Genomic DNA, 19,244 nt, shown 5'->3' with positions numbered 1-19,244 from the left:
GGCAGAGGCTACAGTGGGGACACCAGCTGTTCCCAGCCCCTAGGCTGGGAGCCTGCTGTCAGTGGCTCAGCCACCCGAAAAAGCTGCTGTGTTCAGCAGTGCAGCAAACAGACTGGGGGAGGGGGTCCAGGCCAGCTGCTGGCTGGTGGCAGACACTGGGTATGCAGGGCTTGAAAGGCTCGAATTCAACATTCCCACTTGTCCCTAGTGAGTTGGGGACATCCATTTCTGGAGCTCCTGGCACAGCATCTCAGGCTGTCCTCTATCGTGGTGGCTTGAGGCACTGAGGGACACAGGCAGGTCTGTCAGATGTCTAGGCCCCTGATTGCTTGGTAACACCCCCCGCCCCAGTCACTAGTTTTCGAAAGGCATTAGTTCTCCTAAGTGTAAAAGGGACAGGCTGTCCTGTATAAAGTGGATGACTTTAGGTAAACTACTTACATCTCCACCGGAATGTCCCCTTATCTGTAAAAGGGTTCAGTCAGCATGGTCTGAGTTATTGAGGGGACCAAATTGCATAAGGTTCCTAGCATGCTCCGTGGGCCACACCAGATACTTAATTACATGAACTCCTCTTCCGGGCAGGCATGGTGCTGCACACCGGTAATCTCAGCTACTAGAGAGGTGCACAATGCTGGAGGGTCGAGACATTCAGGAGTAGATGTTTGGATTACATAATTCTGGCTACAGTCTTCAGAGCCAGGCGTGGTGCCTTCAACCTGCAATCCCAGCACTTGGGAGGTTGAAGTAGGTCAATTATTGATCAAAACAAGACCCTGTTCTATTAAAAAAAAGAAGAAGAAGCCTTCAGTTTGGAGTTTGGGGCGTGTGTGTGTGTGTGTGTGTGTGTGTGTGTGTGTGTGTGTTGTGTGTGTGTTCCAGTTCCAGGGCGAGGAATTCTAGAAGAGGCCTGTCTTTCTTCCCTCTGCACCCTCAATCTCACTGGACGAAGGGGCCCAAAGGATGCTCAAGAAGGAGGCTCCACAGTCTGGTCCCAGGCAGACTACCGAAGGTGGAGACCCGGACTCCGATGGAGGCGCGGGTACTTGTCAAGACAGGCAGATGCCCACCTTCTGAGGTCTGGCAGCACCACCACTGCCTTGGCACTCCCGCAGTAGCCTCGGGCTCGCTTGCTCCCCCTGCGCCTATAAATAGCTCAGGACACGCGAGCCGCGCGAGTGACGCGGCCCGGCAGGCGCGGGAAGGCGGCCGCTTGGCTGGAGCAGGTGGGTGGCAGCATCAGAGGGGCGTGCGCGACCCTCCCCCCCCCGTTCCCTCCTCCTCCCCTCCCCCCCCCGATGCCAGGCATCTGATTACGGACGCTGCTGAGTCATCTCCTGGCCCCAGCGTCCTCCACTGTCCCCTCTACCACGTTTGAATCTCAGGCTTAGGGACTGCAGGGAAAGGCAGATTCCCCCACCGTAGGCATAGGCGGCATCCGAGGCCGATGCGTGCAGGTCTGCGTCAATGAGGTCACTGTGGGTCGGTCCCCGGGTGATTCAAGTGCACGTATAACCCAGAGGTGACCTCAGCCCCACCTCCCTTGCCTGACTTCGTTTCCCGCCTTCCCGCATCTTTTCGTGGTCCCCAAGCTAGCACATCTTATTCTGACGCCCCTCCTCTCAGAGGTCAATATCTCTTGTACCCTTAGCCCCCCTCCGAGCCTGATAGCCTCTTGCTTTCTCTATCCCAATCAAATACACAGAGCAGGCAAGCTGAGACAAGAAACATTTAATTATGGGCCTGGGGGCTCAGCAACGCCCCCACAGACCCATCATGCAGCCTCATGTACAGTGGGCATTGGGCCCGCCCCGGGGATTTTGCTGGGGAGGGGCCCTCATGGCAGCAAACAGGGCAGTGTGGCTTTAGTCCCCTTTTAGGGGAAAAAGTGGGGCAAGGTGTGTTGGGTAGAGAATTGGTGTCCTCTCACTGTGTGGAAGGCAGGACTGTACCCAGAACTGGGGGCGGCATTGGCTGACAGGATCAGGGCACAAAAGAAGGAGCTTGGAAGGAGGGGTGGCTGGCACCAGGAAAAAAAAAGCAGCCTTTGAGGAAGAGGTCCTTGGTCCTGCCCTGGAGGGTTAAGGGTTCCTAGACCATCATTTGACAGTGGCCAAAAAGAACTTTGCATATCCTTCCTCTATCTCCCAAGGCATTCCTCCCAGGGATGCGCCCTGTTGAGCCCAGTGAGAAGGTAAGTTTGGTCCATCTGAGGGCAGGGCTTTCAGAGAAAGCAGACCTCACAACCCCCAGCTGTCTGCTTCTGGTGATAGGGATTTCTGGAGCCCTAACAGTGAAAGGTTTTGACCACACAGGGTCCAGTGTCTTCTTCTCAACTGGGTCTTTGTCCGGGCTGCTTTTGGACACAGATTTCGTGTAGATAAAGGATCCTCTACCTGTTACATCCCCTTCCAGACCTCAGCCCTGACCCCGCTCTGTCGCCCAGGTTTCAAGTAATTGGAAAGATTCCTGAACTTTCCTGAGAATTGAAGGGGTGACGGGTGATTAGCTTAGGGCTCTCCCATAGTCCTCAGTGTCTTCTCAAACCAGAGGGGAGGGCTGAGGAACACCGAAGATCCTCTCTCAAGGCCCCACTTGCAAAGGGGTGGGTGGATACGCAGACCCAAGCAAAGGCTGTGGGCAGAGAGGAGTCAGCATGCAAAGGCAGTATGGGCAGGTAGTCTCTGAAAGACAGCAGGCTACTTACTCCCTAGGGTGGGACTCACAACCTGACTAGGCGGTACTCGGGCTCTGGGTGGACCTACTGTAGCTTCCTCATTTCTTCCCACTTTGGACTCCCTTCCCCAAGCCCCAGAAGATCACCCCATTCAGGATACCCCACCCAAGAAATAAAACCTTCCTCAGTGCAGAAGGCTCCTAAGTGGGGGCGGGTGACGCTTAGGAGAGAGACGCGGAGAGGAAGGGTGTGGCCAGGATGCCCGCTTCCTTCTCAGGCCAGAAGCAAGAGCCAGGCATGGGCAGGGGTAGCATCTGGGTTCTCTCGGTTTCTGTCAGATCTCTGCCAAGGAGTCGACTGGCACCAAACCCCGCTTCTTGCCACTGCTGACGCGGATGAAGCCATCACTATCCTTGCTTCTGCTCACGCCCACGCAAATCTGAGTGCAAACAGAGACCAGGAATGAGTACTGCTCTTGAGTCCAAAGGACACGCCCCAGGGGAGGGCGGGGCTGGCATAACTCTTGTAGACAGAGCTGATGCAGGCAGATCTAGGAAGGATCAGTAGCGAGACAAGACCCAGGGGACAGCAAGCGAGCGGCACATCAGCAACAGAGCTGGGCCTGGTGACCAGTTAAACCTACATCCAACCCTGATCCCACGTCACAGAGGAAGTGGTGGATGGGGAAGGACTAGCCTGAGGTGACCCAGCAAGCCAGAAGGCATAGTTAGTGCTTAAACTAACTAGTCCTAGCACTCTGGAGGCAAAGATGAGCAGATGTCCGAGTTTAAGGCCAGCCTGACCTACATAGTGAGTTCTAGGCTACCCAGGGTTAAGGCTACAAATAAAACACTGTCTAATAAAAACAAGCAGAGGCTGGCAGATGTGTGTGAGTTCAAGGCCAGCCTGTCCTACATAAAGAGTTCCAGGCCAGCCAGGACTAGGGCTACATAGTAAAATACTGTCTAATAAAAACAAAAAAGCAAGAGCTGGAGAGATGGCTCAGTTTCAGTGGTTAAGAACCCTGGCTGCGGGGTTGGGGATTTGGCTCAGTGGTAGAGCATTTGCCTAGGAAGTGCAAGGTCCTGGGTTCGGTCCCCAGCCCACCCCCCAAAAAAAGAACCCTGGCTGCTCTTCCAGAGAATCTGGGTTCAATTCTCAGTACCAACATGGCAGCTCACAACTGTCTGACATCAGGGGTTGGGGATTTAGCTCAGTGGTAGAGCACTTGCCTAGCAAGCACAAGGCCCTGGATTCAGTCCCCAGCTCCGGAAAAAAAAAAAAAAAAAAAACAACCCAAACAAACAAAAAACAACTGTCTGACATCCTCACACAGATCATATATATATATATATATATATATATATATATATATATATATATATATCCATCTGAGGGCAGAGCTTTTAGAGAAAAATATATATATATATATTTAGAGGATATATAGATCAATGCTTAAATAACAGTGGTTCTTAACACATGGGTCAAGATGCCTTTGGGGGACAAATATCACATATCCTGTATATCAAATTCTGTTGTTTGCTTTTTTTAATGTTTTTGTTGTTGTTGTTGTTGTTTTGCTTTTCTAGACAGGGTTCTCTGGGTAGCCCTGACTGTCTTGGACTCACTTTATACAGCAGGCTGGCCTCGAACTCACAAAGAGCCACCTTCCTCTGCCTCCTGAGTGCTGGGATTAAAGTCGTGTGTCACCAGCCCGGCTACATTACAATTTTTTTTTTTTTTTTTTTTTTCGGAGCTGGGGACCGAACCCAGGGCCTTGTGCTCGCTAGGCAAGCGCTCTACGGCTGAGCTAAATCCCCAACCCCTCTTTTTCCTTTTTTTTTTTTTTTTTTTTTTTTTTCGGGGCTGGGGACCGAACCCAGGACCTTGCGCTTCCTAGGCAAGCGCTCTACCACTGAGCCAAATCCCCAACCCCTTACATTACAATTTTTAACAGTAGCAAATTACAGTTATAGCAATGAAATAATCTTACAGTTGTGGTTCACACGAGGAACTGTATTAAAGGGTCCCGGTATTAGGAAGGTTGAGGACCATTGGGTTAAGAGCTGCACTGGCGCCTGGGTTCGGGTCCCCAGCTCCAAAAAAAAAAAAAAAAAAAAAAAAAAAAAAAAAAAAAGCTGCACTGGCTGCTCTTCCAGAGGACCTGGGTTCAATTCCCACCACCCATATGGCAGCTCACAGCTCTCAGGGGATCCAACAACCTCTTCTGGCTTCTGTGGGTACCAGGCAGGCACACAACGAACAGAAATGCATGCAGACAAAACACCCCTACACATACAAGATAAATTAAAAACAAACAACAGAAAATAGTCAAGCCTGTGGATTAATCAGTCAGTGTTCTGTTCTATTCCACCTGCCTCTGACATCAGTCAGCTCCCAGCTCAAGCCCCTGGGGAGGACTTACCATCCCTTTGTTCCTTTGCTTTTGTTTTTTAGAGATGGGGGGTCTCACTATATAGCCTTGACATTTGCTATACACAGTCTTTGTTTTTTGTTTGTTTCTTTCTTTGTTTTTTCAACGCAGGGTTTCTAAGTATTGCCCTGGCTGTCTTGGAACTCAATCTGTAGACCAGCTTGACCTCGAACTCACAGAAATCCTACTTCAGCCTCCCAGGTGTATACCACCACCGCCCACCTGCTCTATAGCCTTAGGCCCAAGACAATCCTCCTACCTTAGCTAGGTTACAGGCGTGTACCAGGGTGTCCAGTTTATGTCCTTCCGGGAATGGAACCCAGAGCACGCGGTCTATCAGCGCCCCCAGCTATAGTTAATAGAACTTCCCAGTTCTAATGTCTTCCCTTCTAACCTGCTTGCTCCCTTTCTTATTCCCTTCAGACCCTCCTGTGGGGCACTCGACGCCCTCACTCAGTATATACCCCATTCCTGAACCCCGGCAGGGCCCTGGCACCCACCTGGTTCTCCTTGAGGCTCATGTAACCTTGCTCCTTGTTTCCAGAGAAGGGCTGACAGCATCGCCAAACATTCTCTCCCGGCCTCACCCGCTGCACAAAATTGGCCGGGAAGAAGCCAACCCGGTCGCCGATCTTGCCCTGGGGACGAGGGTGTCAGTGAGCGCAAGCATCAGCCTTACCCGGACTCTTTCTCTGGACCCAGTTCCTACTCAGAGCCAGGACTATGGCCCTCCAGACCTCGGGATCTCCTTATTCCAGCCCCTAGCTGGGGGATGGCTTCCGGCCTTGGATAGAGGGGGAGGGAAACTGACCGCAAGACCCAAGGGAGGGTGGAGTAACAGCTATCAGAATCTGCCTCCCCCCTGCACCCCGGACCCCATCCTGCCACGGTACCTTCCACCAGTCTTCGTTAGAGTCATCCACCAGCATGATCCGATCTCCGGGCCTAGGAAAGAGAGAGCTGGGGCAGCATGTGCGCCCTGCATTCCCCTCTCCTGTGGGAAAAGATTCTCAGAGCCCTTAGAGGCCATTGAGACCAGAGGTCCCTGAAACAGCCCAGAATTGGGCAGGAGACAGGACACTGCACCCATCACTTCGGCAGCCCTAGCCCCTCTGAGTGCAAGAAGCTAAGGTCCCCATCACCCTCCCCTCCAAGGTCAGTAGGAGTATTCGGGAGCAGTGGGGGTGGGGTAGGGGAGACCACAGGAAGGACTCACTGCAGTGCCAGGTCATTGTTCTCCTGGGGCAGGAACTTGTAGAGGGCGACATAGGAGTACATGGGCCCCACGTCCTTCCGCACGGGCAACTTTGGGGGCTGTAGGAAAAGTTCGGGGTCAGTGATGGTGGGCCAGTTCCCTGCTCCACCCACTGTCCACTTGCTGTGAATATGCATGCTGGCCCCGGGAGTCTGTGAGGTAGGACAGAGTGAATTTCTGGTAAGTAATAGGGTCTAATGTGTAGCTCCCCTCCCCTGCGTTGGGGGAGGGGACTGATCTAGAGAGGGAAGACACTCTCTGATTGCTGCATTCGAGAATGGCAGCATGACTCCTCCCAATCTTCATGGCTCCTTTTTTTTTTTTTTTGGGGCTGGGGAATGAACCCAGGACCTTGCGCTTCCTAGGCAAGCGCTCTACCACTGAGCCAAATCCCCAACCCCCTCATAGCTCTTTTTTTGACTGTGGCCTCTCTCTGGGGCCTGAGGACACAGGAGGGAGTAAACAGTCAGTGCCCTTTGTAGTGTGTTGTTATGTGCATAGTGATCGATGACAAGAGGTGACATTTCTTCCCACCCTGGCCTGTGGGTTCCAAGCTAACCCCAGGCAAACCTGCTGTCCAGGGCTCTTCTCCTCTGCTCCTGAGCCTTCGCTCTCCACTGGGGCTGTGAATACTGGGAACAGCAAGGTAAAGCCAAATTGTGAAGCTTCAGGAAATACCTCCCCAACCTCTTCTGGTCCCTGGGGCCTTCTCGCCCTGGCTTACCACTGTCACCAGGTCCCTCTTCTGAGCTGCGGATGCTGCCTTCCCCATCTTCTGTTAGCTCATCACGCTCACTCTGGGGAGAAACAGGAGGAGGAGGATCAGCCCCTCGGCCCAGCCACGCTCGGTTCCCTCCCCTAGGCCTCCCCTTCTGTGCATACCAGGCTCCGTGTGGGGGACTCAGATGTGCTGCTGAAGCTAGACCGGTTCATCAGTGCCAGGGAGGTGCCATAGCGCAGGGTCTCATAAACTGGGTCCACCTTCCCGCTGGTCCCTGCAGAGCATCTGTCCTTCAATGCCTGGCACCCAGGTGCCAACCTGGATCTGCTCCAAAGCTCCACCATGTGGGCCCCAGGGATAGAACGCAGGTCACCGGGTTTGGCGGCAAGGGGCTTTATTTGCTGAGCTAACTTAACCCTAACCCAATCTAGCTCGATTTCTGTGTCATTAGTATTTGGTGTTTAAGACGGTGTCTCATAGAGCTCTAGACTCTATGTAGCAAAAATGGCTTTGAACTCCTTATCCTCCTTCCTCTGCCTTCCGAGTGTTGGGATGCCTGGCACGAAACGCCACACCCAACTTGGTCTCACCTCCTTCAGTGGTGTCTCAGTGTCTGGCCCAGAGTCTCGAACTAAGTAGGTACTCAATAAACTGCTGGTTGGGAGATGAATGAAGAAATCAATAAATGGAGCCCACGTTCAGGGCAGGAGCCTCCAGGGAAGCCGAGTAGGCAGTGCCAGGAACAGGCAGTGCCTGTGTGACTCAGGTATGGAACTGGGAAATGTGTCGATTTCTTACAGGATCTCTGAGAAGCGGGGGGGGGGGGCGGCGGCTAGGGTGTGGGTCACTTACCGGTAGGTGGGGACTCTTTGCTCATGGCACAGGCTGGTGGCGGCTCGTGCACCAGGAGTGGGGAGCTGAAGTTGCGTCGAAAAGATGTGGACTGAGGTAAAAGGAGGCAGAGAGGAAACAGAGAGACATAATGACCTATGCAGGGCTTGCCCATGCCCACACCTGGGGCCACCCCACAGGAGGAACCAGCCTTGAGCTTCCATTCAGCCATTCTACCACATGACATCTCTCACTTACTGTCTTGCCCGGGCATTGCTGGTGAGAGATCTCCTCGGAGCACCAGAGGTGAACGCTGACCTTGCATGTCTTACACCGCAAGCCCTGCTTGGAGTTTCCTAGAAGGGATTGTGGGTTCAGCAAGAGGAAATGGCCAAGAAAGGACACCCCCATAGATGATAGACAAGGGACAATAACAAAAAGCCCGGCTAAGGGCCCGGGGATGGAAGTGGTGGCAGTGCATGCCTGAGTTTGAGGCCAGCCTGGTCTACAGAGCAAGTTCCAGAACAGCCAGGACTACACAGAGAAACCCTGTCTTGGAAAACCAAAGAGGAAGAGGAAGAGGAAGAAGAAGAAGAAGAAGAAGAAGAAGAAGGAGAAGGAGAAGGAGAAGGAGAAGGAGAAGGAGAAGGAGAAGGAGAAGGAGAAGGAGAAGGAGAAGGAGAAGGAGAAGGAGAAGGAGAGGAAGAGGAAGAGGAAGAAGAAGAAGAGGAGGAGGAGGAGGAGGAGGAGAGGAGGAGGAAGAGGAAGAAGAGAAGAGGTAGAGGAAGAGGAAGAAGAGGAAGAGGTAGAGGAAGAGGAAGAAGAAGAAGAAAAAGAAGAGGAGGAGGAGGAAGAGGAGGAGGAAGAGGAAGAAAGGCGGCAGCAGTGTGGAGAGGGGCATGGAGGAAAGGCATCAGACGCTTAATAGTTTTGTGCTGGGCTTCAGGGCCTGGCACTCCTCCCTCCCGCAGTGACAATGTCATCGGCATCAGCATAGCCTACATGTGAGCTTGGAGCAACAGTGGGAACAACTACCACTCATGACTCTATCGGTTTTTTGCAGAGTCAGCGATATAAAATCCGAGGACAATTACGTGCTAGGCAAGTGCTAAGAGCCAAAGCTCGCTCCCACCCAACACTCGTGTGTCTCCCCAGGGAGAGAAGCACAGCGGGTCGTATGACCCTGCATTGAGGTACTCCGATGCCAGGCAGTTCCGTGACTTATTCCCAGATGCCCGCCAGCTTGCTTCAGGGCCCACCCAGGTAGGTACCTACCCACAATGAGCTGGTGGCACAGCTCACAAGGGCTGGCTCTCTTGAAGACGTGTTCCTGGAAGCTGTGCAGCCTCACTGGTTTGAGTGGTGCCAAGGGGCGAGGGACTGGGCACGGGGAGGGGGTCGGGGTGGGTAGACCCCTGTCTGTGGAGGCAGGTGGTGGAGAAGGAGGAGGCAGTGGGGTTGGTGGTGTCAGCAGCACCTCTGTTGGGCACTTCAGCTCAGAGCCTGAGCGGAGGAAGAAGTTCTCCACACTCTTACTTCGAAGGATAGTTTTGAGGGAGAGGGAACGCTTAAATCGCTGGAGCTGGGAAAAGAAAGTGAACCGTGAGTGCCTGGCTGGAGGGCTGAGCAGTGAAGGCTCCCCGCATCTCTTTTGGAGGCAGCAGGAGAGCTGAGTCAACAGAAAAAAACTACCAAAGACCCCTGCTCTGACCATCCAGCCTCTCAGAGCTGTGGGAGCGGGCAGGGAATTCTACGGGAGTTGTAGCTGGGCAGGTACATGCTTAGCAAGGCTGGAGACTATGAAGTCGAGTGGCCAAGGAGTAGCTGCTGGTCTCCTCCAGTCAGTTAAGGCTGATCCAGTGAAGCCCGTAACTAAGTCACCCCCACTTTTCCACCCCCACCCTCCCAAAAAAACAACAAAAACCTTTGGGGGCCAAACAAAACAGACAGGGGAAGGGCAGGATGGAGAACTGGCACAGTAGTTAAGGACACTTGCTGTTCTTGAGAAGGACCTGGATTGATTCCCCGCATTCTGTCACTCCAGTCCCAAGAGATACAGCGCCCTCTTCTGGCCTCCCTGGGTACCAGGCACTCACATGGTGCACATACACACAAAGGCCGGCCACTCACAGAAAACACACCAGGTCTTTCGTTTTTTTCACCAACAGAGAAGACAGAGGAAGGAAGATCAGAAGTTCAAGGTCATCTTCCTTGGCTACATAGAGTGTGAAGCCACTCTGAGAAGCACGCGACATCATCCTTTTTTTTTTTTTTTTTTTTTCTTTTTTTTTTTTTTTTTCCGGAGCTGGGGACCGAACCCAGGGCCTTGCGCTTCCTAGGCAAGCGCTCTACCACTGAGCTAAATCCCCAACCCCGAGACATCATCTTTTTAAAAAATAATTTATTTTTATCTTACAGGCATTGATGTTTTGCCTGCTTTACGCGCGCGTGCGCGCGTGCGTGCGTGCGTGTGTGTGAAGGTGTCAGATCTTGGAGTTACAGATGGTTGTGAGCTGCCATGTGGGTGCTGGGGATTGAACCCAGGTCCTCTGGAAGAACAGCCAGTGCTATTAGCTACTAAGCCATTTCTCCACCCATGAGACATCATCTTAAAAAGAGAAAAAAGAGGGCTGGGAACTGGGGGTGGGGATTTAGCTCAGCGGTAGAACGCTTGCCTAGCAAGCACAAGGCCCTGGGTTCGGTCCCCAGCTTCAAAAAAAGAGGATTGGGGACTTAGCTCAGTGGTAGAGTGCTTGCCTAGCAAGCGCAAGGCCCTGAGTTCAGTCCTCAGGTCCGGGAAAAAAAAGAAAGAGAAAAAAGAATCTAGTTGATATATGGTTTATTTTATTTATATGAGTACACCGTAGCTGTCTTCAGACACACCGGAAGAGGGTATCAGATCCCATTACAGATGGTTGTGAGCCACCACCTGGTTGCTGGGAATTGAACTCAGGCCCTCTGGAAGAGCAGTCAGTGCTCCTAACCACTGGGCCATCATCTCTTCAGCCCTAGTCTGTTTTATATTGACACAGCCTCTCACTGGGTAGCCCTGGCTGGCCTCGAACCCAGAGAGATCCATTTGCCTCTGCCTCCTGAGTGCTGGAATTAAAGGCGTGCTCCATTACTCCCTGTAAAAATCTAGTGTTATTGTTTGTGTTGGGACAAAATCTTGCCGTATTCTCCAGCAGGTGGGGCTGAGCAGGAAAGTATCCCACACCTATATCCTCCAAACGAACCCTCTCCCGCAGACTTTATCCATGGTCCATCCCCTACAGCCAGCGTATCACTGAGCATGCGCTGTTCGTACAGAGTGCCAGAGTTCAGGTCCCAGCACCCAGGGAGTATGGTGGTTCATAATCCCCCGTAACTCCAGCTCCAGAGGGCACCATATCTTCTTCTGACCTCCGGGGGTGGGGGTCAGAACTCCCACACATACTCACGATTTTAGAAAAAGAAAACGCTAGCTTAAAGAAAAGAAACATTGGTGTTGAAGATTTAGCTTAGTGGTACAGCTCTTGCCTAGCAAGCTCAAGGTTCTGGGTTCAGTCCTCAGCTCTGGGGGAAAAAAAAGACAAAATAACTTAAAAAAAAAAAAAAGGAAGAAAGAAAAAGAAACAAAAAACAAAAAAACCAACCATCTTCCAGGGCTTCAGGAAGCAGTTCAATACCATTGTTCCCATGGGAACACCCATGGCAGGTGGATGGGGGCTGTCTGTCCTTCCCGCTTCTGTCTTCCTGAAGCCGACACCAGGAATCTCAAACTTACTTCTGTACTTATGCCTGGGAGTTTTGATGCCCATATTGCTTTCTCTGCCTTCCGCACTTCCAGAGGCCCTCCCTGTCTGAGGAGAGCCTTTCTCAGAGCAGCTTAGATCCATTTCCCCCTGGTGCTCCCCTGTCCTAATACAGAACTCCACCAGGGCAGAATTCCCTCTTGTCCACTCCTAACCGCTCCTAAGGCTGAGTGAGGCAGAGGCCCTGTCACCTCCAGTCCTCGAGGGTCCCAACACACAGTACGTACTTAGTCACAGTGCCTCTGCCGAATGCATCACTGACAGAGCTGAGGCACTCTGAGGCTGGAGCTCTTTACCCTCCTCTCTCAAATACAGTCTCTTGGAGTCTGTGTAGAGCAAGGTATGGTGACTTCCTTATCCAGAGCCTCTCTCGTCCTGTGGAGAGTTACCTTATTCCTGCCCACTCTGTTCCACCAGCAATAGAAAAGGGGGGCCGAAGCCTGGCTCTAGGCAGGGAGTCTTGGCCAGGGTTCCCAGCCGCCATGCCAGGCAGCTTGTGTGCTGTGGCTGACTGCCTAGCACCTGTGTATGCCAAAGGGGTGGAAATAGTGGCCCCTGCAGCTTCCCAGAGGCCCGGGAGAAAGGAGGGAGAGGCAGAGGGGATGTTTGGGCACAAGGCGGGCTCTAGGAAGCCAGCTGGGAGGCCAGAGCTCTGGGGTGTCTGGCACACCGAGGTGTTCATTTGCTTCCAAACTCAGCTTCCTGGACAGCACTGTGGGCTTCTTTGTGCTCCTATGAGAAGCGAGGCCTGGGGCTCCAGATGCCTGGGCGCAGCAGGAGCAGAGGTGGAGAGCCAGAAAGACAATGAAAACCTAACGAGCCTACACATACCTGCCCGGGTCAGGCTGGGGCTGCCAGTACCACACAGGCCTGCAGGGCTCTGATGGCGTCCAAGAGGAAAATGAATACCATTGCTACCCTTCCTGCCCCTACTTCCTCCCACCAATGTTCTGCTCAGGCACAGAGCACATAGGAGGCAAAAATCAGAGAGCTGTGCTAGGCACAGGGCAAACCCAACCTGTTATCTGAATGTAAATCACTTTACTTCCTGTCTCCGAGCCTCAGTTTCCCCACATCCAAGAAGGAGGGGGCAACACTGGGTACCCCTGGGTCCAAACAGATCAGCCAACCAGAAATGTGGCCCCATAAACGGTTCTCAGTATTAGAGGACTGGATCTGGGCTAGCACCTGACACACAGTCTCGCACTGAATGCCGTGCTGCCCACTGGGGGAGACCATCATTGACCCATGGTTCAGATGAAGGGTGGAGTTTAAGGGACTTGAATGCCCCCCTGCTCTGAGTCCTCAGCTGGCGAGTAGCAGAGGCAGGAACTGGATGGTGGCTCAGGCTGCTTGGATCAAGGAACCAGGAGTACCCTGCTGCCTCGAGCCCTGCCTGGGTCTTCTGCCTTTCTTTCCTTAGCTGTTCCATGGATTTGTCTATTGGGTCAATAGAGGACTTCAGGGTTAGAAGGGACGGGAAAGACTGGACACCTAGACCAGTCCCCCAACCCACAACATTGCTCTGGCCGCATTGTCTCTGAATGAGTGGCTCTTGGTCACCTCTTGTGAGGGGAAGCACACCCCCTGGTGGATAGTCATTCCATCTTTGGACAATGGCAGTAGCTAGGAAGTACTTCCCTATATAGCGGTGAAGCCTGCTGCCTGTGACTTTTGCCTATCATCCCATTCCTCTCTTGGTTCTGGCTGGCCTAGTCATTCCAACATGTGGGGACTTCGGTTGTGTTCCCTCCTGAGGCTATTACTCCTGTGGTTCCTGTAAATCTGAGTCCGTCCTCCTCAGCTGTAGCCTGTGCCCTTTATTGGAATACCCCCTCCCAGGGATTCCGTGCCAGGGCCACCTCTGCAAGGGCACCAGAGGCGCCGGGAACACAGTGTTCCCCTGCATCAGGGCAGCCTCCACTCTGCCTGCTGAGTTTCTAACTCAGCTGTGGGCTCCAGATCCCAGGCAGGCAGAGGGGAGAGAAAGAATTGCCACTTGGGTTGACTGACAGATGTCAAAGGGCCCTCCCCTGGCCAGAGGGCAGGATGGGACAGAGCTGTCAAATGGTTGACTCCACCAGGCCAGGCATTCCAGCTTCTTAGGCTCTTGGTCTCTGCGGCCGTCCCTCCATTTTACATTTATATCTATTATTTGTGTGTGCGTGTGACCATGAACATGCCATGACACATGTGTGGATGTCAGAAGACAATTCGTGGGAGTGGGTTCTCTCTTTCCACCATGTTGGTGGGTTCTGGCGACTGAACTCAAGTCATCAGGATTGGTGGTAAGGACTCTCTGACCTGATGTGGCTTGACTAAAAATGGCTCCCATAGACTTGTAGGGAGCGGCACTATTGGGAGTGCGGCCTCGTCAGAGTAGTAGGTGTGGCCTTGTTGGGGGAAGCACGTGGTGTGTGTGTGTGTGTGTGTGTGTGTGTGTGTGCATGTTTGGCTTGGGTTGGAGGTTTTTGCAGCTCCAGTCGGGCCCAGCGTCTCTCTCTTCCTGTCGCCCGATGATCCAGATGTAGAGCTCTCAGCTACTTCCCCAGCATTAGGTCTGCCCGCAAGCTTCTCCCCATGGTGATAATGGGCTAAACTTTTGAACCTGTAATCCAGTCCCAATGAAATAGTTCCCTTTCTAAGACTTGCCTAGGTCATGGCGTTCTTCATAGCCATAAAACAGTAACTAAGACAGTGATAAGGATCTCGCCGAACCCCACAGGCTGCCTTGCTGTGTCCACTGCATGGGCCCGTTTCTGAGACGCTTCAGCAAGCTGCTTCACTTGGGTCAGGTTTCCTTCCAGGGCACCTGCAGGCTGTCTGGTGTGTGGCCCAGGTCACCAGGTCTGTTCTCAATCCCTTCTTAGAGCAGGAGCCCAACCCACCGGTGTCCTCTCCCTCGGAGATCCCTGGAGGTTCCTCTCCCCCTCAGTTTCCCATGCCATCTCCTGAAACAGTACCAGGCAGCTGGCAGTGGGTGGTGTCGGATGTGACAAGAAATGACTCAGATGGCAAAACAGGCATGGTGGGGTCTTCCTGGATGACACCAGAGGAGGCGATAAGAGGTATCGGATGGATGAGAATCCTAAGAGAGTGGTCCTACCCAGGAGGTTGCTGAGTAGGCTGGAGAGAGGGCTGAGACCCCGTCACAGACTAAGCAAGGCTGGTAAGAAATGCCTCAGAACACCAAGCTGATGACTCCCGGGCACCTGGCCCAGTGTCGCATCTGCCTGACACAGAGTTGGGTGGGCAGCAATTTCTCCGTCTCTCGGTCCGCGGAGTCTAGAGAAATAAGCTTCTTTGGTGAGGGCTGAAGGAGGATGACAAAACTCCCTGTCACCTCTGCCCTACAGAGCAGCCCCTTGTCACATCCCCAGGTCTGCCCGTGAGATCATTTCAGAGTGCTACACAAGGACAAAAGGAGCCAAGGCCGGGACCCCAAGTGGTTAGGTACAGAGGGGGTCTTCTGTGAGGCCCATCTCTTCTACTCCTCCAGACCTTCTGCGGCTCAGACCCAGAGCAGATGACATTGCAGGGTCCTTGGGTTGGAGGAGAGAGGTACAGCTCTGCCAGGGTCTGACCCCCCCCCCCACACACACACAGCTGAGCTTGCAGCCTGTGGGTTTGCTGAGGTAGCACCAAGCCAGGCTCCTGCCTGCCTTGGAGAGCCCCTGAGGGGCAGGAGCTGACAGGTTCTCATATGATAGGCACTGGGGGCCCCTCCAGACTCTGGAGAGAGAGCAGGGGGGTTGTCTATCTGCCCAGGGTGAACCAGAGCTCAGTGTGAGGCCAGCTCCCAGGATCCCCCCTGGTGTGGCAGGTAACCCAAGCAATATCCTCACTGTTCCTTCCTTTCCAGGAGAGATTTGGCACCTAAATTTGGGTCTAAAATGCGGACCAGGAGCCAGAGTAATTTTTAGAAGGGAGCAAAAGGCCAAATGTATACCGAAGCCTTGGATGTGAGGGACCCAGGTATGGTGGCACAGCTGTGATTTTTAACTCTCGGAGGTAGAGGAAAATGGCCAAAAAGTTTGAGGCCAGCCTCAAGTACAGACTGAGTTCTAGCCCAGCTAACGATACTTAGCGAGCCCTCTGGTCTCAAAAAGCCAAGGGACTGGACACGGAGAGTAGCAGGGTTCCCAAGTGCTGGCACAGGGTAGCTACCTGGATAGCTTCAGTAAGACTCCGTGCTAACCCTGCTGAACTCCCCGGGCTCACTGCGGTCATGACCTTGACCTTGAATTAACCTCATATTCTGAGGGGTCTTCAAGATGGACAGAGAAGGAAGATGGTTGGTGTGTAGGTACTGTGTAGGAGCTTGTAGCTCCAGGGAGCCTCAAGACACCGCCCATTTCTGGTTCTCACCACATCTTCCCTGGTCACAGGACCAGGATGGTAACAAACACCAGGGTGGAAGGGAGAAAGGAGGAAGTCTTGGCCTGAAGTCTAGGAAGGGGAGAGGGCTCCCTCCCAGTGTCCGCTCTTCCCATTCCTGGGCGCTCAGGTAGCTTCCCACAGAACTTCATGGGCACCTAGAAGTTGAGGAGGGGGCGGACTCATTACGGGTGGGAGGTGGAACGTGAGCGTCGGCTTCCCCCACCCCTTTCAGTGCCTGCAGTCTGGGCTCCGCCTGCCTTCACAGGAGAATAATTTATTCATTGTGACTCCCGCAAGAGTAACAATCATACATAATTAGGGTTAATTATGACATTCATTAATTACGATGACTTCTTCTTTTGATTCTGCCCTCTCTCCTCCCCTCTCCCGGTTCTCCGAGCGGGGGGGTGGGGCCGCCTCTGGCTCTGGAACCGCAACACTCCGGGTCCCCGCCCGCCACCGACGGCCGGCGCTGCCGCAGCCCCCAGCGCCGGCTTGAAAGCTGCGCACCCCGGGCCGCGGCCTTTCGGGCCCCCAGCCTAACCGGTCCGCGAGGTGCGTGCCAGGCTGCTGTGGGTCAGAGAGGGACACCGGAGACACACAGAGGAGCACGTAGGGAAGCAAAGAGAACCGGAGAGTGGCACGCGCAGAGAGGAGACGGTTGTGGCTAGGAATTCAGAGAGGCAGGAGAGAGGGGGCCCAGGGAGCTGCAGACAGCGATCTGGTGGCCCCGGGAGGGGTGCGCCTCGCACGCACACACGCGCGCGTACACCGGCCCACACCCGCTACACACGGCCACACACGCCCTGCGCCTCCGCTGCGCCGATTCCCTCCAACAAAGCCGACTTACAACCGCCCAGGAGGGAGCCGGAGCGCGTCGGCGCCTCGCGCGTTCTGGCGGGTCGTGCTCGTGTGATCTGCTCCTTGGGTCCCCTCGTCGCGAACCCTCTCCTCCCTCCCCGGCACGGCGCGCAGCCTTAGGAATCACGCGGGCCCCGTTTTGCTTCCGTGACCCCAAAGGGACCCAGCCACTGTGATCAGCGCTCCAAGTCAGAGATGCCCGGGCGGTGCCAGGCCTCGCGCCCCACGACTTACCTTGGTTTCTTGGAGGGTGGAGACGGTCCCTGGGGGAGTATGGGTGGCCGCGTCATCCGGTTCATTCTCCTTCTCGCTCATTTCGGTCATGGTTGGGGTATAAAGGAAGAGAAGGTACGGAGACCCGACGGCAGGCCCGCCGGGGGCAGGCTGTGAGTGGCGGGCGTCTCTTTGGGACTCTCAAGCCTTTCTCCAGGGTCTGCTCTCCAGTGACCCTAGGAGAAACCCTCCCAGGCAAAGCAGCCCCCTAACCCCAGGCACCAGGGGAGAAAGTTGTCGGCGTGGCAGGGGAGAGGGCGGCAATTACCCCGAGCCGCGGGAGCGGGACGACCCGGGGTGTGAGGACCAAGGGTCTGCAGAGGATGCTGCGCTCCGCGGGAGGAGGAGGGAAGTAGGGATGCGCGGATGTGCAGAGCCAGGGAGCGACGGAGCTGTCCGAGTCCGGCCGGCTCCGCCGTCCTCTGCGCCCGCCCCCCATCTCCCTCCCCCTCCCCGCGCCGGCCCCAGCCTTGCACCCGGCGGCCCCTCCGCCCAGTCCTAGCCTCCCAACTTTGATTTAGGAGGTCGCCTGGTCCCTCCCCCTTCCCTCCGCCGCGCCCCCGCGCAGCTATGCAAATCAAGGTTCTCAGCTATTGGCTGCGGTGGTGGCTAGGAGGGCCAGCTGGGTGGAGTCTTGGGGGGCTCGACAAGATGGGGAGGGGTTTGGAGGGTAAAGAACAGGAGGGGTAGTACACTGAAAAACCCGAGATGGGGGGTGGGGTGGGGGACAAAATTGAAGGAGGGCTGGGACGCTGAGAGTAGCGTCTGGAAATACAAATAATTCGAGGCTGCCGCAGAATAGCCGAGAGGAAAATCAAAGTTACAGCGTTCTGATAGTGCACATTGGAAGATGCCGCACCTTGGCAGAGGAAGAGACCCGTTCGCCCCATTAACTGGATGCCTTTCTAGGATCTCACCAAATATTACCTACTAGACCACAGACATTCCCTGAAGCAGAGAACAGGCTGTTTGTGTGTGTGTGTGTGTTTATGATCCGCGTGCCCTTATGTCTGACTGTATGCGTGGTACGTGAGTGGCACGCGTGTGAGTTTGGTTGGCAGAGGTCAGCTTCCAGTATCTTTCCCAGGAGCCATCCACCAAGAAATTTGAGTCAGAGTCTCTCATTGTAAGCCAGTTCGGCTAGAGTGGCTGGCCGTGGAGCCCCAGAAATCCTCTTCTCTCTGCTTCCCAGTGCCGTGCATTTGGCCCTCTTAAATACATGCTGGAGACTAAAGTCAGGTCCTTGTATTTGAATGATAGGTGCTATGCCTTCTGAACTATCTCAGCACTCCTGGTTTTTTATTTTTGAGACAGGGCCTTTCTATGTAGCCCAGGATGGCCCTGGAATTCACTATGTAGCCCAGACTGGCCTCAAACTCATCATCTTCCTGCTTCAGCCTCCCTAATGTTAAGGTTAAGGTTACAGACTGAAGACACCTTAATGGGTCGAAAATGAAGCCAAATGAGACACCCCTATAATAACAGCAGCTGAGAGTCAGAGGAAGGATCACCACTCTCAATTCAAGGCCAGTCTCACCTACATAGTAAGTTCAGACCAGCCAAGGTTGTAAACAGCGAGATCCTACCTCAAAAGAAAAAATAAAAATAACACAAAACTCAAACCAAATAAAAAGCCAGGGCAGCAAGCCTTTCCTCATGGATGGAAAATCAGGCAGCCATGATCTGTAGTTTTCCTGTCTGGACTTGAGCAGAAATGGACTTCTATTCTCATTCAGGAAGTCCCCAAGCCTCTCTAAGATAGGCCTTCTAGAATTCTGCAGCACCTCAAATTTGGTCACACACAGGGCCCAGTGTTCTCTCCCCACCCCTTCTCCCCTTCTCCCCTTCCCCTTCCCCTCCCTCTCCCTCTTCCCCTTTCCTTCCCTTTCTCCTTCTCCTCCTCCTTCTTCTAAAATATATTTTATGTGCATTAATTAGTGTTCTGCCTGCATGTGTGTGTATGTGAGATTCCCTGGAACTGGCGTTACAGACAGTTGTGAACTGCCATGTGGGTGCTG

The 19,244-nt window shown here is 53.9% G+C and overlaps 1 protein-coding gene across 1 annotated transcript; it reads right to left on the bottom strand.

The window, feature by feature from the left end:
- Nucleotides 1–2,731: 2,731 nt before the first annotated feature.
- On the bottom strand, nucleotides 2,732–17,641 carry Stac2 (SH3 and cysteine rich domain 2). Its single transcript, XM_032913718.1, has 11 exons — nucleotides 17,188–17,641; nucleotides 9,194–9,500; nucleotides 8,177–8,274; nucleotides 7,940–8,030; nucleotides 7,249–7,361; nucleotides 7,091–7,163; nucleotides 6,937–6,998; nucleotides 6,328–6,425; nucleotides 6,005–6,056; nucleotides 5,612–5,749; nucleotides 2,732–3,116 (listed from the first exon to the last, which is right to left on the bottom strand). Exons 1-11 carry the CDS (start codon nucleotides 17,275–17,277, stop codon nucleotides 3,012–3,014), a joined length of 1,227 nt encoding a protein of 408 aa, XP_032769609.1. The 5' UTR covers nucleotides 17,278–17,641; the 3' UTR covers nucleotides 2,732–3,011.
- Between the last annotated feature and the right edge of the window lie 1,603 nt (nucleotides 17,642–19,244).

The sequence above is a fragment of the Rattus rattus genome, chromosome 9, assembly GCF_011064425.1.
Source record: "Rattus rattus isolate New Zealand chromosome 9, Rrattus_CSIRO_v1, whole genome shotgun sequence".
NCBI lineage: Eukaryota > Metazoa > Chordata > Mammalia > Rodentia > Muridae > Rattus > Rattus rattus.
Note: the sequence above shows the minus strand (reverse complement) of the source record. Positions and strands in the feature narration are given on the sequence as shown.